The sequence below is a fragment of the Spea bombifrons genome, chromosome 3 (assembly GCF_027358695.1).
Source record: "Spea bombifrons isolate aSpeBom1 chromosome 3, aSpeBom1.2.pri, whole genome shotgun sequence".
NCBI classification, from domain to species: domain Eukaryota; kingdom Metazoa; phylum Chordata; class Amphibia; order Anura; family Pelobatidae; genus Spea; species Spea bombifrons.
Window position 1 is genome coordinate 43,135,019 of NC_071089.1, and position 25,355 is coordinate 43,160,373.

Here is a 25,355-nt window from a genome sequence, read left to right on the forward strand (position 1 = left end):
TACACAGGTACTCACTCATTCACACGAATCATTTACACATCTTCATTAATGCAGTCTCACAAATAATTCAAGCAATTCATCCACACATTAATTGATTTTTGTATGTGTTCACACAATTCATCCACAAATTTATTCATTCATTTTCATACACATTCACACTACCCCCTCTCCACATCTACCCCTCCCCTTCTTATCTGCCCCTTCTCACAATGTACCCACTCTCCGCTTCTCACTATGTACCCCCTTCCCCACTTCTCAATATGTACCCCCTCTCACTATCCAACCCCTCCCCCCCTTCTCAATACCTACCACCTTTGCCCCTTCTCACTGCCCCCCCCCTCTCCCTACTTACCTTGTTGCCAGAGTCCTGCGGTGGGGGTGCGAGGCGTCCGTCTTCCCACTCTGCCGCAGTGCACGCTTCACAGCCGAAGCCAACATGCAACGCTGGCACCGCGACGGAGTCACGGAGAGTGAGGGGCGCTGAGCGGTTGCTGAAAACTTCATGAGCGACCACTCGGCGCCCCTGACCGGGACTTAAATATCGTTTTTTTGGGTGTGTTTTTTTTTTTTTAGCTTTAGTTAACATGGAAAAAAAAACCCTGATGTTTTAATTTAAGTCCCGGGCGGGCAGTGGCGCCCTGTGCGGCGACACACCCCTAAGGCTGGCCCTTAGAAAAGAAAATTGGAACCCTCACGAGATAAAGCACAAGAAGTGAAGAAAATACAAGAACAGATTAATCAGAGATTAGTTGAAAAAATAACTAAGAATATGGAAAAATTACAAATAGGATACTATGCGAGAGGAAATAGAACAGATAAACCGTTTACCAAAAGATAAAAAAAAAAAAAAAAAAAACATAGGGCAGCCAATCGAATAATCAAAATAATAGACGCTAAACAAGTACTAATGACACCTGAGGATATAGGTAATTTCTTTAATAGATATGGGAGTTTGTACAATATACCTCAAGATACACGATACTGTTGGAAAGGATGAAGAAAATTCTTGATATGGCGATTCATATTGACAAGATAGGTTTTGTTCCGGGCAGATCCTCATCTTAAAACACTAGAAGAATAATAGATATTATAGACGCCTGTACTAGGTCGGGGGCTCCCTTGCTGACCATGGCGGTCGACGCAGAGAAGGCGTTTGACCGGGTCAGTTGGAGATTCCTATCTCAATCCCTGCTAAAATTCGGAATACAAGGATGGATGCATAGAGCTATACTCGTTACCAAACTTACATAGCAATTACTATAGCAATTTGGTCTTTTGTGTTAAAGTTGTGCTTGCCAGAAGAAACTTGTGGATGGGATTCTGTTAAATTAACCCCTTAATGACCTATGATGCACAAAGCACATCGCAGAAACACGTTCAGTTATTGAACAATGACGTGCCTGGCACGTTATGGCATCAAATAATCTTAGAAAGCGATCTAACATCGCTTTCTTTGCTTAACCCCTTCAATCCCCTATGGACGTAACGGGGAGGGGAGTGAGAAACCATGTCTCTCACCCCCCTCCCATCCTGAAACAGAGAAGGAGAAAAAAAACCCCGTTTATTCATTTAAAAAATAAAAAAATCATTACAATAATATAAATAATACTAAAAAAAATAAATAATAATAAAGTGAGCTAATTGATGTCATTGTGACATCACTGGCATTAATAACATGTTCAGGAGGTCCCTAAGAGGACCTCTAACCATTTAAAATATATATATATATATATATATATATATATATATCTAAAGAAAATAATAAAAAATTAAATAAAAAAATAAAACAAAATATATAAAAAAGATAATAAAAAAAGCGTTACATCCCATTGCCCTAGCATAACATCTACCTAGTATAACCCTCCTGCCCCCATTCACAACCCCCAAACCCGTTAAGCCATAGGCATAAAAATTATACAAAAAATGTACACCTTATATGATGTTCCCTGGTGCCGGGAAAGTATGGAAAATCTATATAAATTTGGTATTTCTGAAATCAGGACACCTGAATTGATAAACTTGGAGGGGATTTTCCATCACCTAATTTTGTGAGGATTCAGAGGGAAAATTTTAAAAAAATAGTTTTTTTTTCTAATTTTCGCTTGTTTTTACGAAATTTCTCATTCTAAATTTTCAGCTAATCATCCAACTATGGTATCAAAAGAAAGTGGAATCATTTAGGAACAGCAATGTGGAAGACCATGTAAAGTCACAGAAAGGGGTCACGTGTTCCGCTGGCATTATCATCGGCACAAAAACAGTTTGGCAGGAAAAGACATTTTGGATAATGCTATGCTTCCAACTTTTGACTGTGCACAAGTGTATATAGTTAGGTCCATAAAGATATGGCTGGATGAGTTTGGTGTGGAAGAACTTGACTGGCCCGCACAGAGACCTGAACTAAACCTCATCCAACACCTTTGAAATAACAGGAACAGATATTGTGAGCTAGGCCTTCTCGTCCAACATTAGTGCCTGACCTCACGGATGCTCTACTGGATGAATGAGCAAAGATTCTCACAGAAAGATACCACAATCTTGTGGAAAGCCTTCCCAGAAGAGTGGAGGCTGTTAAATTTGCAATGGGTGGACCAACTTCATATTAATGTATGTATTTAGAATGTGATGTCATAAAAATCCCTGTTGGTGTAATGGTCAGGTGGCCCAATACTTTTGTCCATGTATGTATGTATATATATATATATATATATATATATATATATATATATATATATATATATATATATATATATAAAACACATACACACACTAGTACTTATTAGACTTCTGCATTAGCTTTTGTATGATCTTAATTTTATTTTTTGTAAAAAAAAAATTCAATATATATATATATATATATATATATATATATATATATATATATATATATATAAAAAAAAGTACATAAATCATAAAACTAAATACATATAATTGTGTTTGGTTACATACATAAATATATTATATATTCCCATTTCCCCCTCTTATCATAAGGCTTATATAATTATCCATCTGCCATTTTCATCAAACAGTGTCTGTTTAGTCGTTCGCTCCTTGCGTGGCTCTCAAGACTTCTAATTATGCTACTACAAAAAGATAACGGCAGAAACCACTCCGGCCGGGGGGGGGGGGACATGCCCCAGGTGAATCCAAGAAACATATAGGGTCCAGTTGCATTTGAAGAGCGCCCCTCCCAGAGGACGGACCACTCCCCAGGACCACAACGGGGAGAGAAAAGAAAGGGCACCCTGAGGCCAATATGGCCAATTTATTGCCCTCTCCATTATAATCTGGAAAACCAGCTGATCAACTAGATGTACCCAGAGAGGAGTTGCAGGTTGTTTCCAGTTGCGGGCAATTATAATCTTTGTTGCTACCAGACAGTGGGTTACTAAGAAGCTATCTCTTTCCTATCCTCGGCCAATTTAAATGTAATAGAGCCACTTCTGGTAATCTTCATAATCTGACATTAGTCAATTCTATCAGGTCGAAAACCCGCTGCCAAACTTTTCTTATCTCCTCACATCCCCACCAAATATGGAGGTAAGATCCCTCCTCATTGTTGCACCTCCAACAACTAGAAGAGCAACATGGATATTTTTTTTTTAATTCTGATCGGCACCAGAAACCATCTATTGGTGACTTTATATTGAGTCTCCAATAGGTTTAAAGAGCGTATTGCTCTCACTGTATTTGATTGTGCCTTAAACCAATCCAACGGTTCGATTTTACTATTAAGCTCCCTTTCCCAATCTTTATATGTGGGGGGGGGGGTCTGTCCTATTATCCCATTCTCAAACCAGCTTCATGGCTTTTGCTATAACTCGGCCAACTCTAACAGTGTTAAAAATCACTTTAAACTGTTCTTAATTCTGGCGGCAGAGATTCTTTAAGGGAGTTCTTTACTCTCAAATATCTAAAGATCTCTGCCACCGGGAGCTGAAACTTCATTTGGAGTTGAGGAAATTATTTTACTCCCCCTTCCACCAATTGTTCAATAGAGATAATGCCCAGATGTGTCCAAGTATTTAAATGTAGGTCTTCCATGTTGGATTCAAGGATGTCTATTTGAAGGGAGCTAATCAATTTTTTATAGATTCCCTATTGACTCTCCCAAAGAGTTATAAGCTGATCCAAGATCTCATTTATTATGTTTAAGCCATGTGTATTCCAAATCAGGGAACTCAAATCATCTCTTTCCGCTAACTCTTGCTCGATCTCATACCAGCCTTCTTTAGTGTCTTGTAAAATTAGCATTCTGTAAATATGGGAGATCATAATCGCTTGATACAAATTTCTAATACTAGGGAATGCGATACCTCCTCAATATGGTTTTTGTGTTAGTATCTTTTGTTTTAATCTCGTTTTTTCCCCCCTCCATATAAAGTTTGAGAAGCTAGATTGTACCAAAGATAACCATTGATCTGGGATTTTCAGGGGCAAAATCTGGAACATATATGACCACCTTGGGATAATGTATGTAATTATGGAGTTAATTCTACCCCACCAAGATAGTACTATTTGTTGCCAATCTTTTAATTGGCGATTTGTATATTCCATTAATTTCAATAAGTTATCTTCCATAAGCCTTTTAACATCTCTAGTAATAGAGATACCCAGATAACTAAAATCCAGTTTGGCCCAGGTAAACTCATAGCATTGATCAATCCTCTCCCTAATATTCCTATTTACATTTTTCCCCAGCAATAAAGTTTTTGTTATATTCATTTTATAATTCAAAACCCTACTATACAATTTGAACTCCTCCATCAGGTATTTTAAGGAATCCACTGAATCCGTCCATGTGATCAGTATGTCACACTGACAAACCCCCCCCCCGAAAATCTGGTTTTGATGAGGGAAAGGTCATACTCCTGTATCCACTGCTGATATTTGATGCCTTATGTTGGGTCAGTTCCTAAAGCAGGTGCAGCAGTATCCTGACAAGAACAAAAAGCCAGTCCTAAATCTGAGGCACTGTGTATCATAAGCTGTAAAGCTAAAGGGTTACAAAATGTGAGAAAACACATTAAAGCTGGTAGTTCAGTTAAGGTTTTCCTCGTATGCCAGCAGCAAAGTCTGGGGAAACAACCTACACACTTTGGATTAGCGTTTTCATGAGATTTATGGTCTCAACTCAACTTCATAATCCACTATAAAAGGGCCATCCCTGCAAGGTCCTCTGCCATGCATAATGCACAGGTCAATAGAAAAGTGACGTCCACGTATGTACCGTATTTGCTCGATTATAAGACGACCCCGATTATAAGACGACCCACCAAAATCAAAATATTAATTTAGGAAAAAAACAAAAAGCCTGAATATAAGACGACCCTATAGGAAAAAAAGTTTTACCAGTAAATATTAATTCATGTAAATATATTTTTTAAATTTCCATTTATTTGCCAACCTGCCCCCCCCAGTTATGCCACTCTGCCCCCAGAAATGCTTTATACCCCCCCTATTTGCCACTCTGCCCCATGATATGCCTTATACCCCTATATGCCACTCTGGCATATAGGGGGTTAAAAGGCATATCAGGGGGCTGAGTGGCATATAGGGGGTTAAAATGCATTTCTGGAGGTATATATGGAGGTCCAGAAATGCATTTTAACCCCCTATATGCCACTCAGCCCCATGATATGCCTTTTAACCCAGCATGTACTGGCTGCCTTGGCTTGATAGGAGTGTGATTGCTGCTAACAGCAATCACACTCCTATCAAGCCAAGGCAGCCAGTACATGCTGGAACCTGGGGATGATAGTAGTGGGATTACAGCCTCCCTATGCCATGCTACAACCCCCACCCCCCTTACACATCCATGCTATCACACACAAACACACATTCACAAACATTTAAATACTCATTCATTCCATTAATCACACATACTTCACACATTAATCACACATACTTACCCAAAAACCCTCCCCCACCCCCTTACCTGAACTGCAGATCTCTCACTCGAAGACTTCTGCAGGGGACCGGCTGTACCAGCAACTTCTCTGGCCCCGCCCCCAGAGGAGGGAGGGGGAGATAGAGTTCTGTGAGGAAGCTACAAGCTTCCTGTCCTCCTGCTTCTAACGGAAGAGACGCTGCTCGTGACCGGTAAGCAGCATGGCCCCAGCCATTTTTTTGGGGTCTGATTAGAAGACGACCCCGATTATAAGACGAGGGGTATTTTTCAGACCATTTGCTCTGGAAAAAACCTCGTCTTATAATCGAGCAAATACGGTAATTATGCGTTACACAGGGCAAACTAAGTTCTTCATGCAGGAGCTCATTTGGGTTGGCTTCTCACAATACATGGTGAAATAAGAGGTGAAACTGCAACGTATACAAACTAGTGTGCCAACTTCATGAATAAAGCGCACAGTGATATCTTTTAAATCAATGGAGTTAGGGTTATTTTTGGTACATTTGATGTTAGGAAAGCCATCAAGAGTAAAGAGAAAGTTATTTGCAAAGCTCTAACTTTTGCACTCTTTGTGTGTCCCAAACCTATTTGATGCTTCACAAAAGTCACATGTTTTTTTTCCTTTTACTTTATTTGGCAAATAAGCATAAACTGTTCAATTAATAAGAACAATGCTTACATAGCACATGTTGATGTCATGTCATACATAGAAGTGAACGCAAAACTGCATTAACCGCGTAAGAGCTTGGACAGCAGAATGCCAGTTACTCTGATATAGGATAAAAAAAATATGGTCAATCGGAATAGATTAAGATAGCTAGACAGTTGTTCACTTTGATGCAGTGAAGACTAGAGGGCGGTCTGTGGCCTCTTCAGGATGGGACAAGATCAGACATACACTTTTTTTTGTAGTATGGTAAAGCTGAATCCACATGCTAGTCTACGACTCCACATAAAAATAAAACTTTCAAAAGGAAGCTCATTTATATAGCAGCAATTAGCAAAAACTTGATGTTGTGCAGTAACTGTAGTGTCATTTGATGACCAAAGTGAACATTACAGTCCAAATTTATCCAGAGATGAAAACAAAAATGCAAAATCAACCCACTGCGAGTATTGTTGCGTTTAAGCAATTCTGCATCAACACACTTAAAATTGAAAAGAAAAATGCGGAAATGCTATTTTTTTCAAGTGAGATTTACAATCTCTTTTTACAATTTTAAAATCTTCAAACAAAAAAGAAAAACCCTACGTTTTCATGCCGCTTTTAACTGAGTAACAAAGTTCAAAACAAGCTGAGTTGCTGATTCTGAAGAGTGCAGGTGGGCACAATAATACTATGTTTGGATCGGAGTGATTGAGCCGTTATAATTCATCCCTGAAGAGAAAACAGAATTGAGAAACGTATTATCCATCTACCATACATTAAGAAAAACAAAAATGCACATCTGCCAACATTAACTGTGCTCCTAAACATTGATGTTGACATCTATAGATGTACAATAGGTATAAAAGATTATTATAGAATGTAGAAAAAAGTTATATGTACCTTATCAAAACATCACCTCAATAAAGTTTTCTTGAAAACTGTGATTATAAAAACATGCATGCAATATCCTGTAGATTAAATGTTCCAAATGTGAAAGAAATAGAAAAAGTACATATATGTAAAATAAAAAAAAAATAGGTTGAACTCTGAAATGTTGAACATACCAGACAAATCAACAAAATATATACAGAACAAGGAAGTTTTTGAAGAAAGAAATCATGCTTTGCTTCACTCATCTATTTCATAGAAAAACTGGTTAAAATAAGACATGAGTTGTTACTTCCCGGCTCAACAGATTAATTGGACATATTCAGACAGGAGAACATATTACTGAGCATGCAAGTGCAAGCAATACAAGCATGCAGAAAACTGTATGCAATTTTGACTTTTTTTATTTATTTTTTTGTCATGCTGAGTTTCTGGTTAATACTTGACTTGTGAAGATACTGACAGAACTTGAATCCACACATTTGTAGAAGATGATTTATGCCTGAATAAAGTAATTATAAAGTAAATCCCCCCCCCTATATTTGATAATGGAATTTTGAACCATAAAATATCAAAAAAAGGTGTCTTGTAAAGCAGACAACCCAGGGTATGTCACTTGGAGCTTTTGGACACTTGTCATGCAGCCACTTGGCCACAAATCACTGCTAAAGTTAGGTGACTTAAAAAATATTATACACAGGAACCACTAACCATAGGTTCACCCTTGTTCTCAAAGTGTGCTTACGGGAAGATTGTGAGGTGGGGGATGGGTGAAATATGGGCAGTACAATGAGATAGAAGGAGCATGGTTGCCCTGGCTGTAAGCCAGTACTTGGCCCCAAGATTTCTGATGGTGGTCCTGTAAGCACTAGTACTTGTTTGGGGTCCACTTATTGTTGGGAGAAAACTTTACTTTATTTCTGACCGTGCTACATGCTGGAGTGCCCAATATAAAAAGAATTAAACAACCTTAAACTGGTATAATAATTCTCCCAGAGGTGTTAGCCAGTATTCAAAAATGGCAAGAGGTCAGACACAATTTTTCCCCACTTGTGCAAACGAGTCTGGGCAGCCAAAGAGATCTAGGCGACCATCTTTCCCTTCATCCTAAAGGAGAACTTATCAATGCAGATAATGTGCCGAGTGTGTACATTTTGGTAAATTTAGAAGAAAAAAATGTATATATAAATAATGAGCCTTAACTTGTACAGTCTATTCATTTGTGGCTCACCATTAGGCATTATTAAAATGAAGAAATAATCCTTAATCAGCTGCCACACACAGAGCAACATAGATAAGAACCTAAGAAATGACTTTAGTTTTTACATTTCTTGTCCCTTAAATTCCAATACACGATCCCATGTTCCCTTTAACCATCTCTCAAACAAACAAAACATTTTCATAAGGGTCAGGGGGTGGCAGTGTAATGAAAGGGACAAGAGACTTTTTATCACAGCAAATTCTTACAGCACAATACAATATGCTCTCTCTCCTTAGATTACAAATATGATTGCAAAAGGGGTTCAATATCTTATTGACAATGCAGGATCACTACATGCGTCAACTTTAAATGGATGCACATATCTGTAGATGCCTGTGATATAAATGTACACAAACATCATGGGTCAAAATGCGACATGCCACACTATGATGTCCTAGCACACTGATCATTAAAAATAAAACAATTAAGTAACGTAGGGTAAATAATGCTAACAAGAAGACTACAAAAAAAAAAAAACACCTCATAATAATGCATCAATGTAAAAACTTTGCAACAAATACAAAGTTCTGATAAACCATAATTTATGAACTTTCCTCAGGCATTATTGTTTCTCCCCATTTTTGTATAATAGATTTTACCTGTTGTGTACCTATTCTCTGTTAAACCCTTTCTAATATTGTTTTGAGCCTTAAAAACAATATTAAAAACCCAGATGTTCAGATATAGTTTACAAGCTTTCCCTTACATTCTGTCTCAATCCTCAACTTTCTAAGACTGTAAGCCCACAAGATCAGGGCCCCCTTTTCCTTCAGTACTTATGTTTGTGTTGTTAATTTTGTATTCTCCTCTTATTGTCGCAGCTCTACTGCTGGCATTTTTTAGAGATTGATAATTGTCTTATGACATTGATCTTCATATAAAAACAATTTTGCTTAAAAGATGTAACACAAGTAAAGGTAAAGTGCATGTGTTAGTTACTAAATGTAACCTTAAATAAATCTTAGGTTTAAACGGCCACGATCAAAAGAGCGCAACTTGTTAAAGGCTGTGTTTAAAAGGTATGGAAGTAGCAGAGAGCACCAACAGCAGCAAAAGCAGCCATTCCAGTTATCTGCTAAACCCCAGACCTTTCACCTTTTGTGTATTTGGAAGGAGAAAGTGGAACAGAAAATCACTTCCACCTGGACCATTGCTTTTCTTTGTCTGTTAAAGGCACATAGATCACCCCCATCAGAGGTTTCATTTTGGCACTTCCATCTTCTAGCTTGTCATATTGCTCCAACATTTGGTTTCCACCAGCAGGGCCGACAGGTAGTATAAGTCTTCCTCCAGGTTTTAGTTGATCTATAAGCTGGGGGAAAAAAACCTCAATAAGAGCTACTTTAATGAAATTTTTGTGTGTGCACCAGTGCTCATCAACAATTATCCATTTTAATGTGTTGAAATAAATTATTGTAGCCACTCCTATTAATTTGGACAAAACCTACAATGGAAGGCACTACGACAAGCAAATTATACAAATTGTTGGAGTTATAAAACAAACATGTACATGCCCTACTTTATAATGGAAAAAATACTTCTAAATTATTTTCCAATATATTTGTGAGTCTATTTGCGTGAGAATTACCACAGGCTCCACTGCTTCACTTACCCTTAAAATGAGGATATGCAAGGGCAACTTATGTTATTAGTTTTACATATTTCAGTTGCTGCCAAAGAAACGCACTAGGTGCACAATGTACCAAAACCAGACAGCATCCCTCAAATGATATAAATAATAATTAGGGCTGCAACAACGAATCTATAAAGTCGATAACAGATAATGAAAATCGATGCCAACGAATTTCATTATTGATTAGTTGAATCGATTTTATAATATAAGATTAAGGTTTTTTTCAAAGCAAATGCTCCGACCGGGGCTTCTATGATGGAGCACCAGCGTGACGTGGCCTTCTGGAGCTCCACCATAGATGCCCTGGCGGAAACACCGGCCAGCAGCGGCGGAGGTTGTCTGCGCACATTGCACAACGCTTCCCAGCTGCCAGAGAGAAGGATCCCCCGCAGCGCTGCAGGGGACCTGGATCCTCCTCTCCGGCAGCCGATGGAGGAGGTCTGCGCTATATACACAGACAACCTCTCCCGCTGCTGGCACTTCCTTCTATGATGGAGCACAGGCGTCACTGACCTTCCGGTGCTCAGTCATAGAAGCACCAGTGAAAGTGCCGGCCAGCAGCAGAGGTTTGTCTGTGCAGATCGTGTAGACGTTCACTGGTTACCCCTACTAGACACCAAGGAATCTGGAACACGGGGGGGGGGGGTACGTTGGGGGGTGCAGAGTGGCATATAAGGAGTATAAGGCATATTTGGGGGGCACTTTGGCATATCTGTAGTATAAGGCATATCAGAGGGCACTTTGGCATATAGGGGGTATAAGGTATATCGGGGGGGCAGAGAGAAAGAAATGCTTTTTTTTCTCAGTTGTTTTATTCTGCGGTTTGTTTTTAACATTGTTCATAAAATTATTTTAAACAAAAAATTTACATTTATTCTTTTATCCAATTAATCACAAAAATAATTGGCCAACTAATCAATTATGAAAATAATCGTTAGTTGCAGCCCTAATAATGGTTCATAATTCATACTTTTTTTTTTTTTTTTTTTTTTTTTTTTTTTTAAGGCTGTCCTTTTACACGGACATATCTCTAGCACATTTGTTATGTAACCCAAAACCAGAAAGAAAAGATCAGCTTTAAACTCCCACACTCACAATGTAGCACGTAGTATTTCAACTATTTGTATAGAATATTAACATTAAATGTAAGCTCCTACAAACGGGAGGCCATCCTTTCAGATCTCTATTCTAATGTGAAACAGAGGACACCTCTAACAGCTCTGTGACAATGTACCATTACATTCTCTGCCACAAAGGAGAGCCAATACCGTGACTGACATGCACAAATTATGAATTTCTTATGATCACCTAAATGTGTAATTACTAGAGATGCACCGAAATAAAAATTCTGGACCGAAACCGAAATTTCAGGATGCACTTGGCCAAAACCGAAAATTCAGCCCCCCCACAGCATTAGAAGAAAAAAAAAAAACCAGACTTTTATCCCACAAGCCATAGTAGCAAAAGCTAGCAACAATTACACTTCTATCATGCCCAGGTTCCAGCATGAGCATGATTGCTGTTAGCCATCACACTCCTATGATGCTAAGGCAGCCAGTACATGCTGGAGTCTGGTCATGATAGGGGTGTTCTGTTCATGAACAAACTTTTATTGGAGGTTCTGGGTGGCATTTGGAATAGGATCACAAGTCATACACCATCCCAACAGTTGGCAATCACACTCTTATCATGCCAAGACACCATGTATATAAAAATATATGTAAAAAATATATATATGATTGATACCTGCAATTAAACTCCTATAATCCTCTGAATGATTCCAGCATGTGATGGCTGCCTGGGCATGATAGTTGTCAATGTGATTGAATGACACCATGTACAGTGAAGGAAAAAAATGTGATCCCCTGCTGATTTTGTACGTTTGCCCACTGACAGAAACATGATCAGTCTATCATTTTAATGGTAGGTGTATTTGAACAGTAAGACAGAACAGAATAACGCATTTCAAATACGTTATACATTGATTTGCATTTTTGATTATAAGATGGCCCTTCGAATAAATATTAATGTAAATATTTTTTCATATTTAATGACAAGATTGAGAAAAATTAATTTTGTTATATTTTTATTTGCCAACCTGCCCCAGTTATGCACTTCTGCCCCCCAAAAGCTTTATACCCCTTATATGCCACTCTGCCCCCAGATATGCCTTATACCCCTCTATATTCCACTCTGACTCTATTTGAGGTCCGATTATAAGATGACCTCGAATATATGGAGAGGTATTTTTCAGAGAATTTGCTCTGAATAAAACTTTGTTTTTTTTTTTAATCAAGCAAAACCGTATTTGACCCCTTTGCAAATCATGACTTAAGACTTGGTGGCAAAACCCTTGTTGGCAATCAGGTTTGCTCACATTTCAGGAGGGATATTGTCCCACTCCTCTTTGCAGATCCTCTCCAAGTCATTACGGTTTCGAGGCTGACGTTTGGCAACACAGATTTTCTATGGGATTTAGGTCTGGAGACTGGCTAGGCCACTCCAGGACCTTAATGTACTTCTTGAACCACTCCTTATTTACCTTGGCCGTGTGTTTTGGGTCATGGTCATGCTGGAACACCTATCCACAACCCATTTTCAATGCCCTGGCTGAGGGAAAGAGGTTCTCACCAAAGATTTGACAGTACATGGTCCTATCCATTGTCCCTTTGATGTGGTGAAGTTGTCCTGTCCCCTTAGAAGAACCCCCCCCAAAGCATAATGTTTCCATGTTTGATGGTGGGGATGGTGTTCTTGGGGTCACAGGCAGCATTCCTCCTCCTCCAAACACGGCGAGTTGAGTTGATGCCAAATAGCTCGATTTTGGTCTCATCTGACCACAACACTTTCACCCAATTTTCCTCTAAATAACGGAGATGTTTATTGGCAAACTTTAGACAGGCCTGTACACGTGCTTTCTTGAGCAGGGGATTTCAGTCCTTCACAACGTAGTGTTACCAATTATTTTCTTGGCGACTATGGTCCCAGCTGCCTTGAGATCATTGACAAGATGTATCTGGGCTGATTCCTCCGTTCTCACGATCATTGAACCTTCAAAAGGTGAGATCTTGCATGGAGCCCCAGACCGAGGGAGGTTGACAGTTATTTGGGTTTCTTCCATCTGCGAATAATTGCACCAACAGTTGTCACCCTCTCACCAAGCTGCTTGGCGTAGGTCTCGTAACCCATTCCAGCCTTATGTAGGTCTACAATCTTGTCCGACATCCTTGGACAGCTCTTTGGTGGAGAGTTTGAAATCTGATTGATTCTGTGGACTGGTGTCTTTTATATAGGTAACAAGCTGAGATTAGGAGCACTCCCTTTAAGAAAGTTGCTGATTGATAGGGAATCAAAAACTTTGTTTACTGAGTAAAATGTTGGAGTTTTTGGTTATTCTGTCTCTCACCGTTTAAGGAAACCTACCGTTACAATTATAGAATGATCATTGTCAGTGGGCAAACATACAAAATCAGCAAGGGATCAAATACATTTCTCCTTCACTGTATAGGAGAAAAAAATATATATATATACACACACACACAATATTAATGTATATGATTGCTAACCACAATCACACTCCTATCATGCCTAGGCAACCAGTACATGCTGGAATCTGGGTATGCCTGGTCATGATAGCAGTGTGTTAGCAATCATATATATGTAAAATAGCAATCAGACTTGTATCATGCACAATCATACGGGGTCTGCACATCACTTACAGCCTCCCTGTACCATGCCCCCCCCCACTTAGACATCCATGCTATCACACACATTCATTCCTAAACATTAATGCACTCATTTATATACTCATTTACAGATATTCATTCCCTAAATGACACATACTCGTTCATACACCCTCTCCCATCCCCTTACCTGAACTGCAGATCTTCCGGTGCCGCTCACAGACTTGTCCCGCCCAGGGGAAGCAAGAATAAGGTGGAGTCATGTGAGGTGACGTAGATTCATGTGACTCCGCTGGGTTTCCGCTTCCCCAGGACGGAACAAGAGACGCTGCTGAGCAATGCAGAGGTAAGCAGCAGGACACCCTGCGGACGACTATTTTCCGTCTTTTTTTATTTCAGCATTTTGACGATAATACTATTTTCGGCCGATACGTCTTGGCCACCGAAATTTCGGTGCATCCCCAGTAATTACCCATATATATTTGTTAATTCGGTCAGATCAGCTGTATGACGTGACTTGTGTGAAATGTAAGTGAAAGGCCAAGAAAGATACAATCTACATACTGCTTGAGGAACAACTGGTGCTGCTGCCCCAACATGAATAGCATCATAAGGTGCTTCTTCTAGATAACCCATTCTCCCATCTCCAACTGAAAGAAAAAAAATATATGAAAAGAAAGAAAGCATTTAAAAGTTCTGTTCCTCCTAAAGAAACATTGAGTGTTGTAACATTGCAGGTAAAGAAACAAACACATGCAGATTTTATAAATCAGTCACTTATTTAAAGCAGAGAAAACGTTCTATTTCATGATGCAATTATTATTCCAAAAAAGTCAATGATTGCAAAATGTATTTATTCAAGGATATAAATTAGGAGCAAAGATACCTAAATTAATCTGTCAGTATTCCATTAGTAGAACATGTAAGGGATATACAGTACTGTGAGAAAAGGGGTGAAAACAGTTGCTGTAAATGCTTTCAAAAATAGACATGGTATTTTTTCTAGGTACAGGCAGAGATTCTGTATGGGGGCATACCATAACTTCTAGGACTTTTGTTCTTCTTTACCCTTAATAAAGTTTTAAAATGACTGTGGCTGTGTATTTGGGGTCTTTGTCATGCTGCAGAGCAAATTTGGTGCCCATTTACATGCACCCTGATTATACTACATGATGGTAAAATATCTGCCTGGGAGCGACCTTGCTACCTTGTCGCTGTGCTTGCTCTTGCGATGGTGTATGACGGCACCTTTACCCTGAATAAGTTAATGATTGCGTTTCAACCTACATATTAAATGGAGCACCCGTTTGGTATAACTGTTTAATCATATACCTAACCATATGCCTACAGAATCCCTGACTTTTTGCAACTGTACCTAGAAGAATTGATTGTTTTGAAGGGTAGTCACACCAAATACTAATTTGCTCTAGATTTTTTATGCAGTTTACTCAACTTTGCATTTTGTTAAATGACAAAAATACAGGTAAGAACAGACCCTGAATAAAGGTAAAACAGATCCTGGCCCATTGATTACAGGTGTACATCAGCTGCCTCAGAGGCCTTGAAAGCGATAGGATATAGCATCTTATAAAAGCTTTCCAGGATGAATTGGAATCTTAATGTGGGAAAACAATTCTGGCACAGGAAGACGGTGGCTGCTATACTATCTTGTAGACATGAAGCGTCATCTGTAGCACATAAAGTCAAGACTCCATTCTTTATGCAGAACCTCACACAAACTCAAGAGGTGTATTGAACCACACTCCTAGTGTATTTCAGATTTTCTAGGGATGTCATATCATCAATGTACGTTGATGTGACTCCTTTTCTACTATATAGGAGCTCCCCAGTTCATATTTGTGGTTATTTGTAGTGATGTGTACTTAAGGTCTTCAAGAGAGATCATTGAGGTTTTTGGCTATTAGTTATCAATTCAAGAAAGTCCTTAGAAACTTGGAGGCTCCATGTCCAATGACTTTAAGGTAGGACTCTAGTTACTGAATGTCTGCTACAACCCATGAAAAAAATTATCCTGACTGAACTTTCCAGATTCCTTTCCAGTTTCCGTGTCAGTACAAACAAAAATGAATCAAAAAAACTCTTGTTTGACCTTGGAACTTGGTTGAGAGGATACCAGAAACTGAGTCTTCCCCCGTACCACACACCAGGCATTGCCTTAGGTTGTAAAGATTTACATATAGGGACTTCTGCATTCACAGAAAGATTATTCCCTGAACAATTCTTTTGGGGTAGCCAAGATTTGTCCAATTGTTCACTCCAGAAGAGCCTTTAGCTCAAGACTGGGAAAAAAAATTGTTGCCCAAAAGGGCGAGCCACAGAAGCTGCCCTGAGAGGCATGGTCCCCAGAATAAGTGAAGAGGTAAAACCTTTTATTAGAGGAGAACCATTTATACTGCACAGTGACACACATACATATAGTTAAACATACACTAAGTGGACAAAAATATTGGGACACAGCTCTTAATTCTTCATTTCAGGTGTCTCAATCAGACCCATTGCCACAGGTGTATAAAATCAAGCACCTAACGATGCAGCCTCCATTTACAAACATTTGTGGGAAAATGGGCTGTGAAGAGCTCAGTGAATTCAAGCTTGGTACTGTGATGCCACCTTTGCAATAAGACAGTTGGTGAAATGTCAGCCCTGCTAGATATTCCACAGTCAATGGTAAGTGGTATTATTGGAAAGTTTCAAGCATTTAGGAACAGCAGCAACTCAGTGAAATACCGCATAAAGTTGCCATAGCAAAAGTTCCACTGGTATCAGCTAAAAAGCTGAGTTTCAAGGAATGCGATTGAGTGGTATAAAGCATGCCGCGAATGGACTCTGGAGCAGTGGAAAGTGTTCCATGGAGTGACAAATCACACTTGACAGATGCCAGGAGAATGTTGCCAGAGTCCATTGTGCCAATTGCAAAACTTGGTGGAGGAGGGATAAAGGTATGGGGCTATTTCATGGGGTTGGGCTAGTGAAGGGAATATTTCGAGCTAGGCCTTCTCCTCCAGCATCACAAATGCTCTACAGAATGAATGGCCAAAATTCCCACACAAACACTCCAAAATCTTGTGGAAGGCCTTCTCAGTAAAGTGGAAGCTGTAAAGGTGACAAACTACATATTAATGTATGTATTTAGAATGCAATGTCATAAAAGTCTATGTTGGTGTAATGGTTAGGTGTTCTAATACACTATATGAACAAAAGTATGTGGTAAGCATTGAATACAGACACACAAATAAATCTGGCTTGAATGTGTCTGAGGCCATACTACAGAAGAAATATTTTGGCAAGAACGTTCTTCTCTCCCTAGAAAAGCAACTGTTCAAAGAGTATGGTGTTAAATAAAACTGAATATGCTGCTTGTGCGTTTGTTGTGTATTTATGGTTTAGTCTTTAAATATTATAACTATTCTTATTTTGGACATTGAGAGCATTTCATTAGAGTTTGAGTTAACATACATGATGTTGATTTTTCATTTTATAAATTACTTACATTTTCCTTGAAATTAATAGTAGTAATAATAAAGAACAGTTGGGGAAAACCTTAGATTTTCCCTTTTCATGTATCTGGTTCACATTAAATGCAATACTGTAAGATGGAATATGTAATGTTTTCAAAGTTAAATAAACAACATAAATGCCTGTTTTGATACTTTATAATATCGTATGCATTACACTTACCTAACAGTTTCACACGGCCAGAAGAAAGCAATGTAGGATCATCTTTTTTTACATTATTTACAGAATCCTCTACTAATTCTTTAATATGATCAATTCCTACTACACGTCCTTTAGGCCCAACCTATAAATGGAAAGAACAGCAATGGTTAAAGTAACTACTACTTAACTTTTGAGAGATTATAAACATACAGTTGTGCTCAAAAGTTTGCATAACCTAGCTGAAATTGTGAAATGTTGATTTTGAAAATATGACCAATGATGCAAGAAAAAAAACACTTATTTAAGGCTAGTGAACATATGAAGCCATTTATTATTACATAGTTGTTTGGCTCCTTCATAAATTTTATTCAGTGGAACAAAACAGTGATCACATTATTCTTCACGATATTCTTGTAAGAAACTTTTATTTTATTAATTCATGTAAACTTTTTTTTCATATTTAAGAAAAGCTGTGATTGAGAAAAATATTTTTTTTTGTTTTTATTTCCTTTTATTTGCCAACCTGCCCCCAGGCTTGCCACTCTGCCCCCAGAAATCATATACATCCGTCAAGTTATAAAGTAGCACCAACACATGACAATGCCAAGACATTTGACATAACATTTTTAGATCCACATTTAAAAGAGATATTGGTCTGTAATTAGCACAGCATCAGTAGATTTGCCAGGTTTTGGTATACGTACAATATGAGCTTTTAGCATTTCTTTAGGTATAGTCCCTTGTATCAATAAATTATTAAAAAGATGCTGAAGATATGGTGTTAAAAATCGAACAAAACACTTTATAATAAGCATTTGAAAAACCATCAGGTCCGGGTACCTTATGAGGATAGAGAGATTTAATAACCTCCTCTATCTCTTCTATGGTAATCAATTTGCTTATGCATTCCATATTTCCATAAAAGATCTTAGGTAAAGGTAGTGTTTCCAAGAAATCTTGTATGTCCTTTACTTGTGGATGAAATATTGAAGGATCCGTTCTCAAATTATAGAAATGGTCATAAAATGTAGCAAAACACAATATGTTTTGGGTTATATACTCTAGCACTGTTCATTTTTCACGAAAGAAATATGAGATTTGAAAACTGTTTGTCTCAGTTTATTAGCAAGGAGTGAATCAGCTTTATTGCCTTTTTCATAATAATTATGTTTAAGTCGTCTCATAGCCAATTCAGTTTTATAGTTGTTTAACTCATCTCAATCTCTGGGGTTTTTTTATTTTTATTTTAGTTAGTAGAATTTTAGATGGGTGAGTTTATAAGTGAAGTGATCTCAACTGGGATTTCAACACTGTTATATGAGATTTACGTACCTTATTTACCCTAGCGGTGTGTTGAATAAATAGACCCCGCATAACCGCTTTATGTGCCAACCATACTGTGTCTATGGCAATATCATCTGACATATTTTCTTTAAAATCATTTTATATAAATTTGCTAAACAGCTTCTGCACTGATAGCTTTGCTAGTTCATATTTACACACCATTTTCCCTGCCCTTTGATTTGTTTTTAATCTGACAGTGATCGGACAGTGATATTACCTATAGTACAATGTATTTGCTGTAACCCACACCTGTGGCTTTTTAAATTGCAATCAGTGTATTAACCTCTTCAGTCCCCTATGGACGTACCGGTACATCGAAAAAATAAAGAAACACATATGGACGTAATGGTACGTCCTGACCTTCTTGCAGCGGCAGGGACACATACCTGCCGCTACACGGGAGATCAGGCTGTCATTTGACAGCCTGGACTCCCCTCTGTCAGCAGAAGCCAGCATTGCTGGATTTCTGCTGCCCAATCTCATGTAACAGCTTCCAGCGCGAACGCCGGCAAACTGTTCCATTTTGAATTGCCCGATTAGGCATTCCTTTCCAGGTCGCGTCACTGCTGACGTCACCCGGAAGGTCATTGGAGGACAGGATATCCCCCGCTGGGATATCCGATCGCTCCGATGAGGCACAGATCACAGACATTGTGATCGGCGCAGGGGGATCCCCCCAGGGAGGAGAGTGAGAAACCATGCTGAAAACCAAAACAAAGAAAAAAAAATTGTTAGTGATTTAAAAAAAACAAAAACAAAAACACAAAGTGAGCTAAGTGATGTCATTGTGATATCACTGGCATTAATAACATGGTCAAGAGGTCCCTAAGAGGACCTCTAACCATACTGCACTGATAACAAAAAGAAAATAAAACAAAAAAAAACACAAAAAACTATTTTTTAAAAAAAATAAAATTATTAAAAAAAGAAAAAGCCTGTGCATCCCATTGCCCTAACAACTTCTAAAAAGTATAAAGACTTTGCATGACCTGGAGGCATTTTGCCATGGCGAATGGGCAGCTATACCACCTGCAAGAATTTGGGGCCTCATAGACAACTATTACAAAAGACTGCATGCTGTCATTGATGCTAAAGGGGGCAATAAACGGTATTAAGAACTATGGGTATACAGACTTTTGAACAGGGGTCATTTCTTTTTTTCTTGTTGCCATGTTTTGTTTTATGATTGTACCATTCTGTTACAACCTACAGTTAAATATGAATCCCATAAGAAATAAAAGAAATGTGTTTTACCTGCTCACTCATATAATACGTATATTACCAATCATCCAAGGGTATGTAAACTTGATCACAACTGTACACATATACCATATTGTCCCCATTACAGGCTGCACTTTGCCCCCCTAATTTAAATTTCTAAATTAGGGGTGCAGCCTATAATCAGGGGATATTCTAAGTGTCTCCTTACCTTCCCTGCTGACCACTTCCGTGTCCCTGTCTCCTTTCCTGCAGCTCCAGTTCTCGTCTTTGTCTGCTCCTCTTTGAACTAAGTCTCCTGGACCACCAACAAAAAGGGCAGAGCCTCCGGGCACACCTTCTCCCCCAATAGGAGGAACAGGGGAGAGGCTGTCCGTATGACTCTTATGCAAGTACTCTGATAGGCCAGAACGGTGCAGATAGATTTGCAGGTTCAGAAAAGCTTCTCTTTTTCTGCAAATCTTTCTGCACTATTCTAAATCAGACAACTTCAGCAAAAGAACAGAGTCAGAGTCATGAGGACAGCCTTTTCCCCATTCTCTAATCAGGGGAGAAGGTGTGCCCAAAGGCACTGTCCTTTTGCAGAAGTGCTCTGGGAGGCCTGGGTCGCAGAAAAGCAGGCAAAGACACAACAATTAGATGTAAGAGAAGGGGAGGTGCAGAAAGGGAGACATGAGAGAATGAGTAAAAGTCCCATAGCAATGTTGCCATTTTTGCAGTATTTTTGTCAGCCCAGCTATTCATTTTTCCTGTGAATAGTGTACCCATGTAAACTATATATATTGTTTTTTCAAGGAAGATAGAGCTTTCTTTTAAAACCATAGTCATAGATTAGTTGAAAATTTAGGACGAGAAATTTAGTAAAAACTAGCGAAAATTAGAAAAAAAATAATAATTTGAATCCTCACAAAATTAGGTAAAGTGATGACAAATCCCCTCCAGATTTATCAATTCAGGTATCCTGATTTCAGAAATACCTAATTTATATAGATTTCCATACTTGAAATTTGATGGTGCTATCTAAAACAAATAATAAAAGGTGTACATTAGTCATGGAATTTTTATGCTTGTGTTAAGGCGATGGGATGTAAGGATTTTTTTCTTTTTTTTATTATTTGTTTTATTTATTTTTGTATTATATATATATATATATATATATATATATATATATATATATATATATTTTTTTTTTTAAATGGTTAGAGGTCCTCTTAGGGACCTCTTGAACATGTTATTAGTGCCAGTGATGTCACAATGACATCACTTAGCTCACTTTGTTTTAAATTATTTATTGTATTGTTTTAGTGATTTTTTTTTGCACGAACAGGCACATAACAGCATCAGGCTAGCACGTCAGTTCGTCTTTTTGAGCAGTGTGTTTTGTGGTGGAAATTACCTGAGCGTTACAGTACAGTACATTCATTGACAAGTGAAAAAATGTAGAGCTGTACATGCTCTGGACCCCATTTTGTTCTTTAATGTGGGGTATGCCTGAATGCATATTATATATCCATGTTCAATGTATTATGGCAGCACATTCAGGTGGATCATAGCAATCTCAGTGCTGTGTCACATGACAGATTAAACATGTTGCTGCGGGATTTTTTTTTTTAATAGTAATTTCTCAAAATAACCCAGAATTCTAGTGCTGAAACAACGAATCGATAAAATCGATAATAATCGATAACGGAAATCGTTGTCGACGATTTCCGTTATCGATTAATCGAGTGATCGATTCGTTGTTGGAGCACTCGGCTCCTTTTACTTACCTCCGCGAGCGTTCCCCGCTTCTGCTACACGCTCTGCAGTCTCCGCCTTCTAGCTACGTGACGGATGTGACGCGTTCCGGAGGTAAGTATTCTTCATGTCTATGTGCACAGATCGCACAGAGCCACTCGCACAGAGCGGTTCGCTCTGTGCGAGTGGCTCCATTCGCACAGAGCGGTTCGCTCTGTGCGAGTGGCTCCATTCGCACAGAGCGGTTCGCTCTGTGCGAGTGGCTCCATTCGCACAGAGCGGTTCGCTCTGTGCGAGTGGCTCCATTCGCACAGAGCGGTTCGCTCTGTGCGAGTGGCTCCATTCGCACAGAGCGGTTCGCTCTGTGCGAGTGGCTCCATTCGCACAGAGCGGTTCGCTCTGTGCGAGTGGCTCCATTCGCACAGAGCGGTTCGCGGGGGTGGGGGTCCACGGTGGGGTGGGGGTGGGGTTTCAGGGGATGCAGGGTGTGGGGGTGGGGGTGCAGGGCAGAGTGGGGGTGGGGGGTGCAGGGCAGGAGACTGGGTGCAGGGCAGAGTGGGGGTGGGGATGCAGGGTGTGAGTGTGGGTGCAGGGCAGAGTGGGAGACTGGGTGCAGGGCAGAGTGGGGGTGGGGATGCAGGGCAGGGTGTGAGTGTGGGTGCAGGGCAGAGTGGGTGCAGGGCAGAGTGGGTGCAGGGCAGAGTGTGAGTGTGGGGGCAGGGCTGGGTGCAGGGCAGAGTTGGAGACTGGGTGCAGGGGCACAGTGCAAAGTGCTGGGTGCAAAGTGCCAGTGCTGGGTACAAAGTGCCAGGGCTGGCTGCAAAGTGCCAGGGCTGGGTGCAAAGTGCAAAGTGCTGGTGCAAAGTGCTGAGTGCTGTGTACAAAGTGCTTGCTGGGTGCAAAGTGCCAGGGCTGGGGCAAAGTGCTGGGTGCAAAGTGCCAGGGCTGGGGCAAAGTGCTGGATACAAAGTGCTGGGTGCAAAGTGCTGAGTGCAAAGTGCTGAGTGCTGGGTGCAAAGTGCCAGGGCTGGGTGCAAAGTGCCAGGGCTGGGGCAAAGTGCTGGGTGCAAAGTGCTGGGTGCAAAGTGCTGGGTGCAAAGTGCTGGGTGCAAAGTGCTGGGTGCAAAGTGCCAGGGCTGGGGCAAAGTTTCTTGAACAGTAATAGTCCACCTCTTTTCAGAATGTTTGGGGTTATTTTGTTTCATAAATATTGTGTTTGGGTTCTTGTACTTTGAAAATATTGTTTTTTATTACATCATAACAAAATAAGAATGTTAATGTAAATTTTAAGTTGTTTTTTAACATCCAGTTCATTAAATTATTTTAAATAAACGAAAAATTTGCATATTGTTTTTTTTTATCCGATTAATCGATTAATCAAAAAATAATCGGCCAACTAATCGATTATTAAAATAATCGTTAGTTGCAGCCCTACAGAATTCATTTACTAAAATCATATTTAGCAGTTATCTCCACCTAGAATTCATCTGCTCCCTCAATAAGCCTGAAAAAAAAAACAAAAAAACAAAAAAAAAAACATACTTTCTATTAAGCCTATGCACATAAAACCATTTTGGCCCACCTAGCCTTCATCTTAGCTTTAGGATACATTTATGCATTCCCCATGCATGTTTATATATATGACTTCTGATGAGAGGCTGTTCCATTCTTCTACCACCCTCTCAGGAAAGTAAAACTTCCCCATTGCAGACCTTTGTAGCAAGCCAGTAACCAACCTCATGGCGACCAGCCCCATTAAGGACAAAACATGAGTGGCAGTCTGGCTTCTGCACCTCTGTCCCAGGCTTTGTTGAAAAGCTGTCTAGCACAACAGACATGAGCTCTAGGAGATCCATGTATGAAGTGGATTTAGAGGCAAAAAAGAGGTGTTAAACTGATGTGTGTGTGTAGGCTTGACTGTTGAATGTAAATTGGTGTTTGGCAATGCATTCTGATCTGTAAAAAGACATATCTTATCAATTAGGATTAAAATTAGCAATATTGCTAATGAAATATGTATAGATCCCAATACCAGAGGCACCCACTAGTAACAAGAAGTACAAAATGTAGGCTATACATACTGTCCTTCCCTGGTCTATATAACCCCTTCAGGACCGGGTTTTTTTTTTCCATTCTTGCACTAAATGACCAGAGCAGCTTTTATGTTTTTGCTTTGTCTTTATTCAACTCTGATTCCCCACGAACTCATTTAGTGCACCGGCACAAAATACATATTGTTTTTTTCAGCACACGCAGGGCTTTAAAAACAAAAAAAATTGCATATATAAACTTTCATTTAGTATGGGAAAAGTATAGAAAAATCTAAAAACGTGAGAAAAATTAGTAAAGATTTTTGCAGTTTCTTCTATAAAAAGTATTTTACTAGGGGTATTTTAACACTTGATTTAACCATTTTAACGACAGCCTGTCCTAAACATTGCAGTAAACTTTAATTTTTATCAAACCCATTCTATCCAAATACAATATTTCAGTACATTTCTTTCCCTTGGTACATAAAATTACTGAAACAACTTGTGATTTGTATTCAGAAACAGTCCCTGTCCACAGGAATACCCCATATACATGTGCATTACAGTTTTCAAACATGGAATAGGAGTAGAGGTCCCATATTTCATTTTAACCCCCTAAAATTCCACACCAGCACCTTCCAAAGTTAGTCTAACAAAAAAGATAGCATTTTTCACATCCACTTTGCAGTATCCACCAAAAATAAACATGGTGATATGTGAAAGAACAAAAAAGGTCTTGATTTGTGTTCAGTTACACCCCTTGAGTACAGCAATATCCCACATGCATAGATAAGTAATGTTTCTCAAGCATTGTGGAGTCAAAACTGGAACATGCGCATTTAAGTCTTCAAACTTGGAATTTTGACAGATAACTTTACTGGACCCATGTCTCATTTGCGACACAGTAAAGGTCCCAAATATCAATTTAACCCCATAAAACCATACATTCCCTGAAAGCACAAAGACCTCAGTCACCCCCTTACCTTTCAGTTTAGTGAAAATAGGACTAAGCTGACAGCATAAGGGGTAATACTAAGATTGTGTTGGTGGATAGTTATAGTTAGATGTTATGTATACAGTACCTGGGAACTCTCCGTTTTGACTCCTCCAGTTCTCCGGGTCAAGACCCGAATCCTCCGGGACACGGGGTCCTGACACGCCCCGCTCCCCGCCCATTTTCCTTTATATGGGGGTGTGCCCATCGACGCCAGCAGGAACTCCGCCCACTGACACCAGCAGGAACTCTGCCCACCGACACCAGCGGGAAGGCTCCGGGTAGCCGGAGCCAAGAAGTTCCCAGGTATGACTGTATAGCGTTAAGGA

At 39.4% G+C, this 25,355-nt stretch overlaps 1 protein-coding gene across 2 annotated transcripts in view; it reads right to left on the bottom strand.

The window, feature by feature from the left end:
- Positions 1–6,483: 6,483 nt before the first annotated feature.
- The window catches only part of PCMT1 (protein-L-isoaspartate (D-aspartate) O-methyltransferase), a 41,882-nt gene continuing 23,010 nt past the window's right edge, over positions 6,484–25,355 (bottom strand). Inside the window, exons 5-8 of one of the 2 annotated variants that reach the window (XM_053460882.1) lie at positions 17,725–17,845; positions 14,590–14,675; positions 9,852–10,021; positions 6,484–7,289 (exon numbers count right to left, since the gene is read on the bottom strand). In XM_053460882.1, the coding sequence (XP_053316857.1) occupies positions 7,277–7,289; positions 9,852–10,021; positions 14,590–14,675; positions 17,725–17,845 (390 nt within the window). In that variant the 3' untranslated portion in view covers positions 6,484–7,276. Of the gene's footprint in view, positions 7,290–9,804; positions 10,022–14,589; positions 14,676–17,724; positions 17,846–25,355 lie in introns of both variants that reach the window. The other variant, XM_053460883.1, reaches the window with a different exon arrangement.